At 38.9% G+C, this 18,959-nt stretch overlaps 1 protein-coding gene across 2 annotated transcripts in view; it reads right to left on the bottom strand.

Moving 5' to 3' along the window:
* COL4A2 (collagen type IV alpha 2 chain) overlaps nucleotides 1-18,959 on the bottom strand; it is a 139,354-nt gene that overhangs the window by 96,345 nt on the left and 24,050 nt on the right. For both annotated transcript variants that reach the window (XM_058846073.1, XM_058846080.1), the window contains exon 4: nucleotides 2,014-2,094. In XM_058846073.1, the coding sequence (XP_058702056.1) occupies nucleotides 2,014-2,094 (81 nt within the window). The remainder of the gene's footprint in view (nucleotides 1-2,013; nucleotides 2,095-18,959) is intronic.

Below are 18,959 nucleotides of genomic sequence, written 5' to 3'. Positions count from 1 at the left end.
TGTGGCACCTGGGCTGGAGAGTCCCTGCAGAAGCAGGCTCTGACAGACTGCTCCAGGGACTCTCACAAGTGCAAACACGCAATACATCTATTGTGCATGCACTGAGTCACCTCGAACAGAAAACGTGTGCCGTGCCAGATTATACAGAGGTTTTGTGAAAATAAATATTCCCATTGAGGATTAGCATGAGACCAGAAGCTATGCCAAATTTTACTAGACTCTAAAGGCCAATCTTGTTCCTTAAACCAGATGTTTAACAGTGGTTGTGACATCTGAAGAGATCAGCAGACACAAAATACAGGCAGTGTATGCTAAATCAGAATGAAGTGTATCATTTCAGAGAGGTAAAATATACACATATAAAATATGATTTTTGAAGTGTAAAATTCTGTACATCCCTTTTCCCAATACTTTTTCATGTCTTGCACAATTAACCACAAGCAGTAAAATATAATTCATGTTTTGAAGCATTTATCTCTTTGAGTATCTATTTAAAGGGGGGGAAACCTCATTAATAAGTGGGGTTACTTACTTCCCTGAGGTAGAACTGAGAGTGGTAAGCAAGTACATAAAATCTGCCCTCACTTTCCCAATCTAGACAGAAAACAACTCACAAGGAGCAACAAGGGAGCTTCTTGTCAGTGACACCTGACTGCTTCTCTACTGTGGTATTTTCACATTTTCAGCTTTTCTAACCTATGCAGTCAGTTTTGTTTAACTACCTCTTATTTCTTTTACATTTGGCAACTTGAAATTCAAGGTCATTCATTCAATAAGGAGCACGAAACACATTTCAGTCACAGGAGTTGGTAGTTTTGCAACAGGTATTTTCACAAACTCTAGTGAGCATCTTACAGCATCAGTTGCTGATTTTCGGTCACAGGGGGCACTTGCCAAACTTCATGTGCTGGATGATGAGACTAAGGCAGTAACAGCTGGAGGGAGCCCCATGGGAAGCTGTGTCTCAGGGGAGGGCTTGTTTGTCCTCAGCTTCATCAGGGTGCCATTGGGTTATTGTAATGGAAAGCAGATCATGAGCAGCTCATGGTCAGGCCATGGGAGTATAACCACTACAAGTCCCCATGGCACGGTATCCCCAGGATCATCTGACTTCCATGGAGACATCAGGACTTCTGTAAACAACAGTGTTCCTTGCCTCCCACCTACACTGTGACTTTCCTACCACCTCTCCCTCCACTCAGACGTGGAGTCAAGCCTGAGGAATGCAATGGGAATGGGAACTGATGGCTGGCTGTGTGAAGGGAAGGCAGAGAACTGAAAAATCTTACAAGGTTTGTGATAGAAGAACAAGCATATGACCTGCCACCACATCTCTTGCCTGACCTATTCTTAGAGATGGGTGGATGGAAAAGGCTGAGTCACTGTCTCAGCTGCAGAAGACCAAGCTGTACAGAAGGAGCCTGCCAGCCAGGGCTCCAAGCCATACAGGATAGGAGCTGCCCTATTTCTCAGTGCTCTTTGTGGCAGGTGGCTAATCCCCTCCACCCCATCTCCTTTCCTCTGCCTCATTCCTCACTAGTCCCCAAAATGAAGAACAGACTATCAGCCACAATATAATGCCAGAAACTCTAAACAGTTCCCTTTCAGCAAGGATTTCAGGTTTTGCAGGCGTGGTTCTCTCTTGCTTTAGTGGGAAACACAAAGAATCACAGGATAATTGAATCATTTAGGCTGGAAAAGATCTCTAAAGTCATCAAGTGTGTGTATCCCATGCATGTATGTGGTATCTTTTCATGATTCTGATCTGCTCAGCTTGTCATGGCAGTCATATCCCTTGGTCCTCATCTTTGAGGTAAGTGCCTGCTCCGTATCATAACAGGGTATTCACAACAAACAATTTCTTCAAATCTATGAGCCTGTGAGAAACTCTTCCCTGAAAAAAAATAATTGTTTTAACACTCTTAGCAGTCTAGTGCAAGTCCACCTACAGCAAATTATATAGCATTGAAGTTGTACCATCAAGAACAATTTACAGGAAAAAATGTTACTTACACGGCTTCCTTTTTCAGGGAAACACTGACATCCTCCACTGCAGTCTCTGCCTCCACATGGTCCTGTGTATTTCTTTCCACCCTGCAAACCAGAACACATATAACACAAAAGTTAAAAGGTATCAGCTAGAATATCTGAAACAGCACAATCAGCTTTGATTAGCAGACTTGCTGGGAACTGCTAAAGCAAAGACCAGGATCAGATCTAGGATTTACAGCTGAAACCTCTTTAATATATGCTTAGAAGCAGCCATGGAGTGGCTTTCCAGTTCTTGGAGATCAGCATCAAGAAATATAATGTTACTTCATTTATTTCCCTCCACATTTTCAAAACACTGCAGCTCAGTGCTGAGCAGTATCTCACATATCTTTTTGACATATGCAGTAGATATCACATCACAGAAGTGCAGCTGCTTGGATTCTTTAGGGACATGGACTAAGTCCTAGGTCACAATGCAGCATATACTTCTATGCATGCTCCAAATGGCTGCTGAGTTTTGAAATATTTATTGGTGGACATAAAGGAAGAAGTAGGTATCATGTTCAAAATCATAAGCCAAACTCCTGCTTTCTCCTCTTCTATAGCTGCCTATTCTAGAGGAACAAAAAATTTGCTAGCAGTCAACCACTGTGATTTAGAAGTCACTCCCAGCTTAACTAAATGTCTTCAGTTACATCTCTCCTGCCTGACCAGAACCACATTGTTGGCCTGGGCCACAAATATCTGGATCACAAAATATGTACCGCTCCACACAAATCCTTGGATGGACTGCAACAGGCAGGCAAACTCAGATTATATTCCATGCAAGTGCCTGCACAGAATGGAGCAGCCACAGTCACTCTTGTACAGAAACTTGAACAGCAGAGATGCTGTGCATGCCGTAGTGTGACTTTTATAAATGTAACTTAATGATTAGGAATGTTGTGAAGACCAGCCTGCAGCCCACCTAAGCTTAGGGTTTTGAACCCCTGAAAACGACCCAGAAGCCCCAATGGGAAGGGAGGAAGAGATTACTCATTACTATTTCTGAACCTGACTTGGCCCACAGTGCATGATTAATACAGTCAGAAGAAAAAGAGAGAAGGCCTAAATCTAGTGGCTACAGGAAACCAGAGTCCCTCATTCAGGGCATTTCACATGCACTGCTCCTCAGATGAAACCTCAAGACAACTCAGCTAGGCTCCATGTCACTTGCTCCCCTCTTGGCTAAAGCAAATGGTGCCTTCACTTTTCTCCCTCCTTCATAGCTTGAGCCCATCACCTCTTTGAAAGAGAGGTGAAGGGGGTATAAACAAGGATCCAACACAGGATGCATGCTCAGAACTGCTATGCTGTTTCATAAATAGTGATGCTGCCATTCCTGCCTCTAGGACTGACTTAAGGAGCTAAAACACAGAGAGGGGACCAAAGCTGACATGCTTAGAATTTTTCATGGGGTTCTAAGCAATCCTCTACTCAACACCTGAGGTTTTTCAGTCACTTTTCTCAGGAATACACTTCTGCCTTTTTTTCACTACCTGTGTTATGGAGTTACTTTACCTTTAAGGAAAGTTGGAGTTGCTGGGGACTGCCTGGAGTCTTTTCTCCTGACCAATTATCGGTCATTGCTGAGAATTGACAGCAGTTTTAGCCATTGAAAAGTGGGATCAACTTGTGAACCCCACCTTAAAGTGTAAAACCAGAGCTCTCTTGTTCTCTTTGTTTCTTGACTGTGAAGAGTGGCGGAGCTCCCGGCCTCCCGTTCCCTGCCCAGGCCACATGGCCAGGCGGGGGCCGGGCTGGGCCTGCCGTTCTCCCGGCCGGGAGATGGGGCCTGCGGGGGCTTGCCCCGGGCCAGGTCGGGCTGGGCCGGGCCCGGCCCGATCTCTGGCTCGGCTGCAGGTTTTGCTGTAACTACATTCACTAGAAAACTGCCAAGTGAAGAAGGAGACGAGCTCTGGGCCTGCTGCAAGCAGAGACGGTGACCACGCTCTCCAGAGCAGCTATGAGGAACTTTTCATCGCAGATGGCTCCAGCTCCTGTTCAGCAGAGATCACTGAACCATCTACAAAAGCTTGGGCAAGATTTTAACTCTTTCTTATCCAGATGAGACTTGCGGATTAATCTTTTTATCCAGAGAGAGAAAAGGAGAGTGATCAACATGAAAAGAGACTTTATAAACTACCAGTGACAAGAAAAGAAAAGAAGCTTCAAGAAAGGTAGAGAATTAAGAAGATGCTTTAATTAAGCTGAAATATCTTTCTGTTAAAACTATGGGGATGGACAATGAAGTCCTGAAAAGAACTCCTTTAATTCATGACGGAGTATGGGGAGGAATAGAGTGTTCAAAGTGTAAATTTGAGTAAAAAGTAGAGTAATTATGGTATAGTGAAGTGCTGGGAGATTTGAAGCCTTGAGAGGCAATGAGAAAACTGTTTTCTAGTGAAGCTCACAGAAACAGATGAAGAATACTTTTTGCCTTTGAATAACTTATCCTTAAAAATACTATCCCTAAACTCAGGACCCATAACACACCTCAGGGTGATGTGAGATGGGAGGAGTGGGCTCTGATAACAGCAGCTCTGGGCAGCTGATATCAAGGAATCGGAAAACTATAACAGAAATAGTTTTCTTGTGAGAAACTCCATAAATTAACAGAAAGAAACTTCTGTTTCTCTACAGAGACTGATGAAAAGACTGTAGAAAGAATTGGGACTGTTTAAACCATCAAAGTTCTAAAGTTTTTGTCTCTGTTGTCATGTGAACAAAAGAATGGTGGGCAGTAAGAAATGAAAAGGTTTTTTCTGGAAGTTTATTCTGGTGTTCTTATTATTGTAGTTTGTCAATAAACTTTCTTTATTCCTTTTAAATTTTATGCCTGGTTTGCTCTTGTTTTAATCCATATCTCACAGCAAGAAATAAGTAATTTTTTTCCCCCTTTTGTTAATTACTGGTTTAAAACCACGACAACCTGAAAACACAGCCCTGGGATTTGGATACCTCCCTGACAGTCAAATGAATAAAAAGTATGCAGCAGGCACCAAGTATTGCCCAAGTCCTGTTTTGGTCATATTTGTACAGCAGGCTCTCAATCTTATGGCAACAGCAATACAAACTTCCCAAAAGAAGTTTCTATGCTTGTCATGAGAAGGTTCATATCTGTATCTTAAGTACTTTAATATACAAAACCACTTTTGTTTCAGCTTTATATTTAATTCTCATGTCAAACTGAAGAGGCAGGGTTTTCATACTGATAAAAACAGTCCACCAAACTGAAACCATGCCCTCATCTATTTATAGGTTAGGTGTTTTATTCAGGAAATGATTTCATGTATGTAGTAGAGATCTCTGTCATGTTATGAATTCTGCTTTATGTTTAAGCTGTTGTTTGAGAGGAAATATTAAATCAAGACAATTTTATTAACTCCAGCAGTTTGCTCAGGTTGGTCCATTTTTCAGTTAAATATCTGGATGATCACAAACTCACTATTTCCAAGGACTTTATTTCTTATTAACCTATTTGCAGATGAAATATGCATCTTTTTCTCAGTATCCTTCATTCTGTGGAGCTCCCCCCACAGTTCCTTTTCTGAAACTGAGTATAGTTCTTTGAATTTTTACGGATTCCATGCAGATGTATGGCCTGTGTGATCATATTCCTCTGGAGGACGCAGGTATACTTTAAGGAGCACTGTGCTATGTAGTGCTGCCATTGGTAACAATCAATTTGGAACTTTTAGAATCTTTGTTTGTAAATAACAGCATATCTCAGCCTAAGAGTAACAGACCAGTAATTTGACCACGTGAGTTTTCAGTTTCACCTACTGAGAAAAGAATAATGAGAACAATAAGTTTATTTCTCTAATTAGCAGAGTGACTCTAAATTTGGTAAACTGTTGTCAAGGAGAAAATACAAAATGAAATAGAGCTATGGTAAGATATTTGTGCACTTTTAAGAAAAAAATGGAGGAGGCTTCTAATGCTTATTTCAAATGGAAGTTCAAGGTCTATTATTTGTGTACTATCCACCATCCAATATTTTAATTTGCATGCTGTAACAATACCAGCAGCTAATATGAGGATACAATTGTTTTCTTCCACAATTTTAGGGAGCTGTTTTTTTTTTTTTTTTTTTTTTTCATTATTTTCTCATTTTATATCCTTTTATGCACACAGATTCTGCAGATAATGAAAAGAAAAATCTGCAAGATTCTCCAAAGGTAGGGAACATAATGGGAAAGCATTTGAGACCAGCAGTAATACACCTCTTCTTGATTATACTTGGGCTTTCCTTATTACCTAATCTCCATCTCTCCACTTTTCAGCTCTAGTGGAATGACTCTGGGAACTTTTAGTCACATGCAGCATTTTCTACTATCTTCCACTATACAGAATATATTTATATTTATTATATATATATAATAATATATTTATTAATAATTATTATATTTATTGTTGTATTATATATATTTGTTGTTATATACATAAAAACATATGTATATATAAACATATAAATATATATATTTATAATTTCTTGAAGATCACTGCACTGTTGGTTGATCTTACATTATTGGGGGTTACAGTTTAAAACATTATGGTTTACAAGCTTGTTAATGTTCAAAAATAAGTCTGTTAAGGATTCTTGTAGAACTTTGCTAAAAACAATTATACCCATGGGCACACAACTGAGATGAAGGGAAATCAAACATATATTATTATATTCATATATCATATATTATCGTATTCATATATATCATATATTATTGACATATATCAGTCAATGATTGGAATGCAAAAAGCCTGAAAGTTTCAAATTTAGTGATGGATAATGTACGTTGAAGTGCTCAACTATTTCCTGAGGAAAACAGATTTCTGGGAACCTAACACTAATGGTGACAACCCAATGTGGTTGTTTTGATCTGAGCAGGAGCTTTTTTGGTCAGTGGTGAGAACAGTCAGATCTAGGACATAATTCATCCCATCCTTATACTGGCATTTATATTGGCATTTAAACTGATCAGCTGCATCTCTCCCAGAAGTTCCTACTGCTTTCTCTCAACAATGAGGGTGGGTGGAGGTGACTAGCTCACACAGAGAGATCCACCCTCTGCAGAAAGTGTAAGGATGAATCTCCTGATTTGATCAGTATGCAGTTAAATGAAGAAAAGTGTGCCTGCACCAGAATGATATTCTAGGATTTGTGTAATTAAGCTGGAAGAACTAGCCCTCAATTATGAAGGTGTCTGCTGTGAAGACTTTCAGTTCCAAGTCTTTCTCATGTTTTGAATGGTGCGTAAACCCACTAATCTCTTAGAAGTCCAGAGCCTAGGCACAGTCTAGAAACAGGGTCTATAGGATCTAATTTAAGTTTTATGCAATATAAGCACAACAACTGGCTGCTTTTTTAGATCACCCAGAGAATCTCATCAGATCTACTTCAGATACCAGAGCTAAATCTCATCATAAAAGGGTAAGGCAATCTGAGATGTAGCATAGGGCAACTAGTTGAGATGTGTCTACAGAGCAGATGTCCAGCTTCACATGAGATGAATCCTGTGTCCAAGTCTCACCCTTACAGGAAGCTATACCCTTTGATGGGAACCCTGAGTGTGAAGAACACCATTTAAGAGCAGACAGATGTGCAAACACAAAATGAGCACTGATGTGCAAGCATTCTGTGCTTAAGGTGAGGCGTTGTGTAATTAGAATTAGGTTGAAGAATCAAGAGTAAAGTGTGGTAATTCTGTCCAGAAATGTGTAACATTAATGTTCCCAATGAGAACCACAGGGTCAGAAGGCTGCCTTTGGAGGCAAGACTGTCTCATTCAGCCTACTGCAATGGTAATACCATATTAGAGAAAATATTGCTTAGGTAATAATATCAGAAACACTTATTTTTGAGTATTAAAAAAATGGGACCAATGAGAGAAAAGGAATTAAGAGTAGGTTGTTTATTTGGGAGGAGTATAGGCAGGGAAATGGTAGTGCAAGGGTGGTAAAAACTTGGAAAACACAAAAAAAAGATGAAGAGGGCATCAAATTAGTGAAGAATGAAGCAAGAGCAGGGACATCTGCAGGCAGTAGTGATGCTGACTTATGAGCACAAGCCCCCATGGGGAAAGACCAGGTCTTTTCACCAGGCATGTCCCTGTGGGAAGGTGGGCTAAGAAGGGATGACCTTGGAAGGATAGGCTTACTCCTGAATACCAACAGAATACTACTGAGGTAGCAGAATTGCAACTTAACAGCCCTTTTGTGTAATTTATCAGATTTCTTACATTGATTTTGTACATGCTAATAACAAGATATAGCATTGTAATTCAGTGTTTCTTGCAGTGAAGTAGTTGTGAATTATTACTAATAACAACAGCGATATGTTACTTTTCCAAATAAGGAAATACTAGGTTCTTAGAATCAGCAAATCTTAAATTACATCTAACACTGCTCAGGTCCACACTGTTCAAAGCTAGGCATCTCCAGAGCTGGCTTACCCAGCCACTGTGCTGGGATGAATACATTCATCATGTTTGAGGAACATGAACACTACTCAAACAAAAGCAAGAGAAAACATGTAAGTGCCACCTACGTTTGTAAAGCTTGCATATTTGCCTAGTGTAAATACTTCTCATTTTTATGTATAGCAAGCATAAAACATGGGTGTCCCAACACAAACCTTTTTCTGCCCTCTTGCTTTCTCATAATTTTTTTGCCTCCAAAAAGTATTATTTCTGTACTTAGACATCTTCAGCCAAAAATAGACAACTTAAATGCAGTTTCCTTCAGCCAAACTCTTAAAAAAGAAACATATATGCACTTTTATTTAAACTTTTCCACACAATAATGATTTATTTGTTGCTAATCTTGGCCATATTTGGGTAGTTGTCATTTCTGCATGCCCATTCAAGTACCTTCACTTCAAGGGCTGGTATTCTAACAAAGAACAAAGGCAACCAGAGACAGACCTCAAAGTACAATCCTATGAGTACAGAAAGACCAGGAAATATAAGCCATTTCCTTACATACAGCTCAAAAATGAATTACGGAAATTATAATGAAAATATTGCAACTTGGAATCAAAGACTCCATACACCGACATCTTCTTTGATAATGTTTTGTACGTTGTAGTTGCGCATTAACTTCTGTGCTGACAAGCCCCATTCTGTTCACCTGAGATTCACCAAGGCGTGTTTTAGAAGGTTTTAGGAGCCTGCTGAGACACTGAACTACGACTGGAGGTGCTGACATACTGCTTGACTCTGCAGTGGGGCAATGAACAGCACATTCAGATGCTTCACGTGAGGCTTCAGCCTGGAAGTCTGGAGGGAATTCCTGGCATGCCTGAAAGTAAACCCTCTGTGTCAGCCAGGGAGACCAGAGCAGGCCACACCTCCAGTATGAACCTCTGCTTTTATAGTTGACCTTCAGTTGTTGATATGGACACATGAATTTCAAATTTGGTTTATACAGCCCTAACTTAGAAACATTATTTTTTTTGCTTCCTTCAAATGAAAGAAGAAAAAAAAAAAAAGTAGGAGTATGACAGAGTACTCCTGCTGCTGATCAACACCAGACAGAGAAGAACTTCATTGGATTAAAATGTGACAGCACAGTTGTCTTTGCTCAAACCCAACGTTTTACTCCTTTAAGAGCGGAAAACATTTGTTGCCTGTTGCCAAACGTATTTCTCTAGAAATATGTATAAACAACCGCTCAAAACAAGAACTGAGAATGCTGTCAGCAGAGAAGGCCTGCATTGCCCAGGAACAGGCTTGGTCTCTCCTCAGAACTACAATGTCAAAGATGGAATCAGTCATCTGAAACCGCCTGCTAACAGTCCAGTAGCTACTAGTGCACGGGACAGTAAGACCACTGTGAAGACCTTAATTGTCCAGGGAAAGGGAGAGATAATTGGCACAGTCAGAGAGGAAGGAAAAGATGTGGGTGTGGATCCTCTCTCCAACTGTTCTGAGAATTATTTTGCTAAGAACTAATTCTTTCTTTCTTTCATATTTGAATGGGAGCCAGAACCTTTTAGATGCATGGCAACTAGAATAATTTAGTGCGTGACCTCAAAATCTTATGAATGTTTACACGTCCCACCAAAAGTAGGGGGAACCATGTAATTACATATTCTTCAATGAAAAAAATCTGGAGGAGGAAACTGGTTCCAGGAAGAACACAAAGATACCACCAGCTGTATGAAGAGATTTGGTCTTCTAATCGCTGCTTAATGGAGTCTCCCCAATGAAATGAGAAGAGATATACTTGTGGTAATCAATTCTATATTATAAACTGGTGTGAAGTTTCACATGCCATCTCCCTCTTATGCACTCTATCAAGAAAACTGGGAAGCAGGATGCCAAGAAAGCAAGCAGCTTGATTCAGCTCTGAGTCCTGATGGGCATGGGAATGACAACAAAGAAGTACCCAAAGGCACTACTGCTCCCAGGGAAAGGGATACCTTTGTTTGATGTCTGAGGTGAGGAAAGAAAGGGTAAGAATTTAAAGTCTCTAATGCTGAGAAGGCTCCAACAGACAGAAACTTGTCTTTTCAAGTGTGTCTCAGCGAGTACATTGGAACCAGAGATGGGAAACATGAATTCTGTATCTCTCAGAAATGAAGCTATAAAAGACTTTCCTCTTATGGACTTGCTTGTGACTCTTGATTATATGAACCTTCTGGCATGCAGCCTTGATTTGAAGGCTGCATAATTTCATTTCAAAGTGAAACTTCACAGCTCCACATGTTCACTTTATTTGAGGTTCCATTTACTGCCCCTCTTCAAATTAAAAAAGTTCTCTTGTTGCCGTCTGGAGAAACTGCCTTGGAACAATGGCAGAAGCCAGATATGATACAGTGTGAACTTATCCATCACATTTTCATAAAACCATTTCTAATTTTGTGGCTTTCATCCAAACCCATATTTACCCAGAAAACCAGATGAAATCCAGAAAGAGCTGCTGTGATATAGTAGGCATTGAAAAAAAAAAAAAAAAAAAAAAAACCAAACAAAAGAAGAAAGAAAGGTCTTTAAGAGTCCAGGCAAAGAGTAATGCTTAAAAGCTGCCTACACATAAAGCACAGATATTTGAATAACTGTTCAGGGGTCTTGCCTAGCTGTCCAACAGGAGTTTGTTTGCAAACAGCCCATTTTGAGGCAAGCAGTATATGTTGTGACACAGTTTTCTGTCAAGAAGTCTGAGAATTTTTATTCTCATATTTTACAGGTAATGAAGTTCAATTCAGCCATGTTTTTCCTTTTTTTTTTCCATCACAGAGATATGTTATGTTATACTACAAAAGAGAATAGAAGATAGGAAAACCCAGTTAAAACACTTTAAAATGTCAAACAATCATTAAAAAAGGCACGTCTATAGGAAAATACAACACTCCTATTTATTTTTGAAGAATCTGTAATGCCATGGGAAAGGAAATCCTAAAAGGCTGTCCCAGGTCTCTGCATGAAAGCGCTCCAGCTTTCAGGAGCTAATGACGGAAGGTTACGATGCAGAAGGCTTTTTCTGGAACAAAATTGCATCCAGAAAAGGAAGAAAAACATCATTTGTTACTTGTCTATTTGAGACAGGTAACTCACCTGCATAAAGAAATGACAAATTTTGTCTTATTCATCAGATAAGGCTTGAATATATGGTAGCAGGAGAGAGGTGATGCTGCAGGAAAATGAAGCTCTTTGAAGGGTGTGCAACCATGGTTAAAAACGTCTCTTACATCTTACAAAGGGGCAAATATTACACAGCCATGAGCTGACACCTACAGCTCACAGTGATTACAAAAAGAGAATAAAAGTTTTATTCTCTGGTTTAAGAAGGCCAGAATTGGGTTTGCCCACAGGAAAGAAAAACACCCTACAGTTATAAACCTAGTAAGATTTTGAAGCTGGAAATGTACTAATAAAGATAAGCAAAATACCTACATTAATTATTATTATTATTATTAGTTAAGGCAAGTCCATTGGCTTCCTTGATTATAATGAGAACTCAGACAACTCCTGAATATGTAAATTCCTAAATCTAGGTGACTTCATGTCACCTGCTTCTTTGATCAAATGGAATTTTTAAGCTAAATCTGAGAGAAAAGTAAAGGATGCAGCAGTAGCTAGAGTAAAATCTCTACTGGTAAGTTAAAATTTGATATCCTATTAAACTCGTTCCCATTTTTGTAAATCCATACTTTTAGAGATGCATATTATTTCACTATTATCTTTCCTTTTGAGACAACAGATTCTCATCTAACATTCAACATGGCATTCCTCATCTAAAAGGATTGTGATCTTTAGACTAAGAGTGCTGGGACATCTTAACTTGAGTCCTTGTTTTCAACACCCCATCCCTAGAAACTAAATGCATCTCCACAGAAGCCATGTAGGTGATTTCAAAAACAGTATTACTGAAGTCAAAGAAATGTTTTCTAGTTATCAGCAATAAAAAAAGTCCTTTGAATTAATTTTGTGATTTTTTTTTTGTGACTTGCCAAAGTAGACATAATCACTTGTTAGGGAGGCTGTGACACTGAAAAGCACAGATTCTCTTTGAATTTTTATTCCAATTTTATGCAATATTACCAACGTAAACCACTGCACATTTTGTATTTGATCTGCCCAAGGCTTATGCAAGGTGCAAGTTAGTGGACAGTGTTATCTTGATATGTACAGTTATACTGGAGTATTCTCCATAAAGGAATGAAGTCAAAGACACTATCAACCCTTAATTTGAATTTTGCTTTTGTGCAGTATCTTATATTACTGGAATAAAACCTCCTTTCCCATCCCTAAGAACAGAAAGACATTTGTTCACATACTAGTAGCATAATAATGAAACACAGCATTCACTTATTAAAGTAGCAATTTCTATATTTAACTACTTCTGGTTTCCGAAGTCTAGTCATTTTCAGTTTTGGAAAGACATCCAAATAATGATATCATTTGCTTGAAACAATAGAAAGTCTGGATACTAGTCTATATATGGAGATTTTTTTTTAGTCTATTTATAAACCACGCCAGTTATTTGACCTGTCTAGTTTACTCACCTACGTAAATTGGCAGACTCAGGAAACTTAAGAACATGTTATTCTTTGTGACTGGTAAACCTTAAAGGTTGCTAATCATACTTCAGATAGGCAACCAGTATTTCTGAAAACTCATCTGTGCCTATTACAGTAAGAGCAAACCAACCTGCCAATGTAGGAAAGATGTTTTTTTTTTTTGCTTTTGAAGCAGCAGCAGCAGTGCAATTGCATTATCTCTGCTCGTGGGGAGGGGACTGACAGAAACCAGCTGTACAGCTGCTTGCTTGGCTGCAGCATCTGTATTTTTTTTCAGTGCAGTGCAATGGTGCCAGGGTTTCCCAAAATGTGAGCATTACCACTGAGATTTTATTCCTGTTTCATGTCTTCTGTAATTACTTAAAAAGTTTGCTTGTGTATGAACTGCTTTTATCAATTTAATTAGTTAACTTTGTTTTCCTCTGATAACTGTTTACAGACATCGTTCTGTTTACAGTGATGGTTCAGACATGATGATCTGGTTCTGAAGTGAATACTTAAGAGATCCTGGGAGCTCTTTTTTCCCTTGGACAGGATATAGTTGGCAATGGTTTTCAATGGCCTTTTAAAATCTTGTGCCTGCAGAATCAGATATAATAAAGAAAGCAAGAAAGCTGAATTTAAATTCTTCCTGCAGAATTACTTAAATTGCAATTAGAAACATCTCTCAAGAACTGGAAGTGTGGGACTATCCCTGACAACATGATTTGGAAGGAATGGATTTGCACAGATTTATCAGTAATGGCACAGATCAGCTGACACTGCATTTATCATACATGCTGATGGTTAAGTCCAGTCCAGTATAATGTTTACAGCCCTGGCTCAATTTTCAGAGTTAGATGTTAGACAAATGACTGTAGTGGAAGTATTAAACATGGAAATTTGCTATGCAATTTTTCAGAACTGCTTCTTGGGACTGGACTGGTATTTCCTTAAAAGTAAGAAGAATGGGTAAGAGATTTGCAAACTGGAAAAGGAACTGCATTTGATGATGGAAATGTTTACTGCTAACTGCTTGGTCAGATGCTTCACCCATCATTTCCTTTATACTTCAGTCAAGAAAAAGCCCATGACAACTAGCTTTCTAACTGACCCATTTATTTTCCACTTTTGATTGTAAAACTTAACCTCCTTCCTGAGCCTTACTGTCTCTGCTCCAAGGTGATCGGTGTTGCCACTGGTGAAAGCCTGGGCTACAAATTTAGCAAATAAAGAAGCTACAGTGGAGGATCTGACATATCAGGACTGTATGTAGACATCTGTGAAACTTCTGCTATTTGCAATGAGGTTAAGAAAGGTAATCTAACATACAGAAGAACTTAGAAAAAAAAATCAATGTCTTTCTTGTGGCTATAAAAACTGGTAGTCAACTATCATTGATAATCTCTTTTCTCACCTATGTACTTTTGATTGGCAAAATGTCTTAAAACATTTGCTCATAAAACCCTCAAGATATCTTTCTTCTGCCAAAGAGCTCTTTTACTTACTTACCTAGTTAGGGGTCAAAATCTATATCTCAATATAAAGTATTTGTATATGCAGATTACAAAACTGGAAACCTGGAATGGCTGAATTGTTATCCTGTATCCTAAAAAACTAAATGACGGTTTATTATTTGGATATTTCTTCATCCTGCATATCTGTTTCCACATAATTTTAATGGGAAAAGTAGGAAGGTTTGTTTGTTTTTTGTTTGGTTTGGGTTTTTTTTGGTTTTTTTTTTGGAAAGGGGGGAATGGGGGAGGTTTCACTTCCTTCAAAATATCCCCTTGACTATACAAAGAACCACAGCCATACTGTGAATCATTGGTTCAGGAGATGGTAGTATGGAAATTACATTTATTTGCTCAATTAAAAAAAAAGGTTCATCTCCCCCATATTAACACTGACTTGTGACTTAAAACAGGCTCTGGGTTCCGTTTGGCAGCTGAGCTGATTTCTGCAATGTTGCAGAACTGGGTTAAATGCACTTTCCCAGAGTTTGATGAGTCACTGGTTCAGCCTGGACCCAGATCTTCCTGCTTTCCGGTCCGCTTCCCTACCCAACAGACAAACACTGTCTGCATTGCTGCAATAAATCTTGTCGCTCAGTCTCCACACCAAAAATCCTCTTATCATAGTACAAACAACTAAAATACTGAGATTATAAACAACCAAATATCAAGCTTTAAACTGACTTAAAGGATGTCATTTGGCTTCTCTTTCACATCCTTTCTCATTACTTGCTTGTTGTTTTGCAAACAGCTCTACAAAATTCAGAAATGTTCATGTCTTGGCAGTAAGGAGTAGAAAATAGACAAGAAATAAGTAAGTAACACATTTATAGCTCACTGCATTAGAAATTATATGAGCTTGACTTATGATGTGAGCTTGACTCTTAGAAGAGGTAGAACAAACCCCAGGGTGCTCATCAAGCTCAAAGGTAACTGATGCTTTACTCAGAATATATTTCTGCATGGGCTGTACACCCCACTTAACTCAGGAAGAATAGCCCTGAATCTGAAATCCGTCAGAGGCAGCCAGAAGACTGGATGTATGTATTAAGACTGGATGTATGTATTCAGCTTTGCTATAAGCAGCTTTTTATGAAACTCCTCATAGGTGATGACAGCTCAACATAAGGATATTGAGAAAGAATGCCCAAAGCCCAAGAACGGATCTTAGAAATACTTCAGCAATGGTATGGAAATAACCTGGGGCTACAGTGTTCATGTTCAACAAAACAACAACAATAAATCCAAGCTCTATCTCCTTGCTTGCCTCCTTGAAACCACACAGATTGTATCTCATGCCTCTTTTCAGAACAGATCTCCAGATTAGAGACCAGTAATGAGATTGTCAGTCTCTTGAGTAGGTACCATCTTATTATGGCACTGGTCTGGCCTCCCTAAGATCTGAAGCACAAAAACCCAGCAGCTTTTCTCTGACATCAGATGCAAGACTCTGCTAAACTCGAAAGCAAGTAGAGAAAAACTGTTGTCCCCATGGAGATTGAGGAATCAAGCCTCTAGTGCATCATTACTATATGTATGGCTCAACCACCATAAAGACTGCTCTCCAGGAACCTTTTGCTCTACCACACAAAACCATAGCTTCATTTTCAGGCATCAGAAGGTAAAAGAAAAATCACATATTTGTCTTGTCTTTTCTGTGATCATGGAAAAGCCAGTATCTACACTATATATATTGTGAGTAGAACAGATCTCAAATGTAGCAAGTTTCTGTAAGGACTCTACTACATATCTCCTCCCGGAAGAATCAATCTCTCACCTTTTACTTTTACAAAGAAACTCAGTGCTTCACCTGCTGAAAGCCTGGTAAAACAGTTTCATCACTACCTCTTCACTAGATCTTTCCTTCGGTGTTCTATTTTTCCAGCGTCTTAAGATATTATTCCAGCTGATTTTTGAAAGGCAGGTCTTTTTCATGAAAAGGCAACAGTACTGACACAAGCTGGATAAGTAATGAGGTTTTGAGTCTGGTCACACTTTGTCAGCAATATCTGTTATTCACAGAGATGAATCTCACCAAGCACATATTCGAGGGGCTAAGTTCTGTTTGGTGCCTGCAAGCTGCATAACTAGAACTTCATTTCTCCATCTAACAAGGTGAGCAGTAGTCCACAGAAAATTCCCACTCTCTGTTTATATTACTTGTGTTCTCTTCCCTTTTGTATCTTGAAAGGTAAGAAGGGGGTTTCCCTAGTCATCAGATCCTGGGATTTGTTTTACTGAATTGGAAGGCTGGTAAAACAAGTCTTGGAGGCATTTACTCCAAACTCTCCAAATCTCATCCACTTTATTTCCTTAGTGTGTACTTACACACACACAAGTGTAATTAATTTTCCAGCTGTGAAATAGAACAGCTTTTCTTCTGGTTTCTTGTCTTTACTTTTCTGTTTTTCCTGATGAGTTGGGTTCCACTCAGGCAAAAGTTTCTCAGTAACAGGAGATCCCAGATAAGCTGCTAACTTGGTTTCAATTTTAGTGATGCTGCTCAAGTACAATCTTGTAGCACAGTTGGGCCACTTCTCTGCAGTTCTCACAGTTCACACAGTGCCCACTAAAGAACATTTATTCTGCCATTCTGACAATTCAAGCATAATATTTCAGTTTCCCTGGACTTTTCTGACTGCCGCCCATTACCTTCCTTAAGCATACACACGTTCTTTCCTTCTCTCTGTACAACATTTAGGTCACCAGATCATTTGGTTAACTCCCTAAAGTAGAGTACAGTCACACTAACATTAAAGCTTTATTTTGTGGCATTAGTGATTCCCTCTGCCCACTGCTACACAGAACACTGGCTTTAGTATCTTAGGAGAGTGCTTGTTCCTATTGGTGTTCTTGTGCTTCTTTATTACACACAAGCCAAATTTTGAGTCTAGGTCACCACTGCTGCAGCAAGGCAAGATACTAAAAATACGGGCATGACAAAAAGAATCTTTGAAAATCTTAATATGGTAACAATTAATAACCTTTATGGATTGCTCTTCTCCTATTTACTGAGAAAGATAAAGGGTATCTATAGTAACACATTCCTCAGAAATTCTTGTGACATTTCAATGTCTTGCTTTTACTTATTCATCCCCAAAAAATCTCCCATTGCAAGTAGCCAACTGGCCTGAACTCAGTTGTCCCACTAAATCCAACTGTATATCCCTTAATCATGGAAACCCAGCCTCTTGTTGCTTACTGGAGAACTTCCTTACCATCATAAAATGTGATGTTCTTGCCTGTGACTTCCTGCTACAATGTGAATTAGAATCCCAAGGCAATTAAGTTTTATCTGCTTCTGCTGTTTTTATAATATTTAAGTAAGGAAGAAAATATTATTTCTTGTGTTTTCCTCATTAAGCCACATCAATAATATAAAAATAATGTAAAAAGCTACTCTTAAAATCTCACAATAACAAACCCCTCATCCTCCACACAAATATACTTTAACTCTTACAGTCCCAAATGCCAGTATGCTTTTCTTTTGTAAAAAAAACACAATAAATGCAACTATTATCCCACAGTGGTAACAGTCTAACTCTCCAGTCATCTCTTTCTAGGAACAAGGGACCTAGATGAAATATGATTGAAGACAACAGTTTCTGCCAGATGTTTAAAGAGCAATAGGATACATTATGCAAACAATTATTTGGTTTTGTGTTTTGACCAAATATACAAGTTTTAGCCACCCCTGTCCCATATCTAAACTTTTTTTAAACTATTCTATTCCTTCAGGAAGAGAGCAGTACAATGCTGACGTGCTTTGCTGTGTCTATTTTGCTGGTAATAGCTGGCACATCTGGCAGAAGTGAGGTTAACTTACTTCTCACTTCCCCCACTCCCCACCATCCCCATCCCAGGCACACAGTAGGAAAAATGGAATTGTTCTTCTGAATTGCACATCCGTCAGCCTCCTCCTGGGAAGAGACAGCTATTTCTTATCTTGGCTGTTTTACATCACTGAAATGTGAAGGGAGAATTTGAAGGAAGGAAGTCATAGAAAAGAGAGACCTCTATGTTTCAGAGCACTGGAGGGAATTACCAGAAAAAGGGTGGGATGGTAGGTGGTGGTGGGGATAAGAATGCTGTAGGTAATGAAGAGCTACAGATAGATAGCAATGATAGAAATATCTGCAATGATAGAAAAAGAAAACTTTTTAAAGAAAATATTTTTGATCTGCCATATTTTATGCTTTTGAAAAGACATTTCAATACATAACTTTACATTATCTCAGTCTCTAAACTTCTGAGATCCTAAAGAAAAGATGACTCTCTCTAATGCAATTCATGCTACAAATATAGAAAGAAAAACATCCTTTTTGCACTATTCTGGGACACATTGCCCCTGAAAGTAGGGATTTGCAGCTAAATGTAGTATAAATAATGTCATCTGGTAATACTTCAAGAAA

Source organism: Poecile atricapillus, chromosome 1 (genome assembly GCF_030490865.1).
Source record: "Poecile atricapillus isolate bPoeAtr1 chromosome 1, bPoeAtr1.hap1, whole genome shotgun sequence".
NCBI classification, from domain to species: domain Eukaryota; kingdom Metazoa; phylum Chordata; class Aves; order Passeriformes; family Paridae; genus Poecile; species Poecile atricapillus.
Note: the sequence above shows the minus strand (reverse complement) of the source record. Positions and strands in the feature narration are given on the sequence as shown.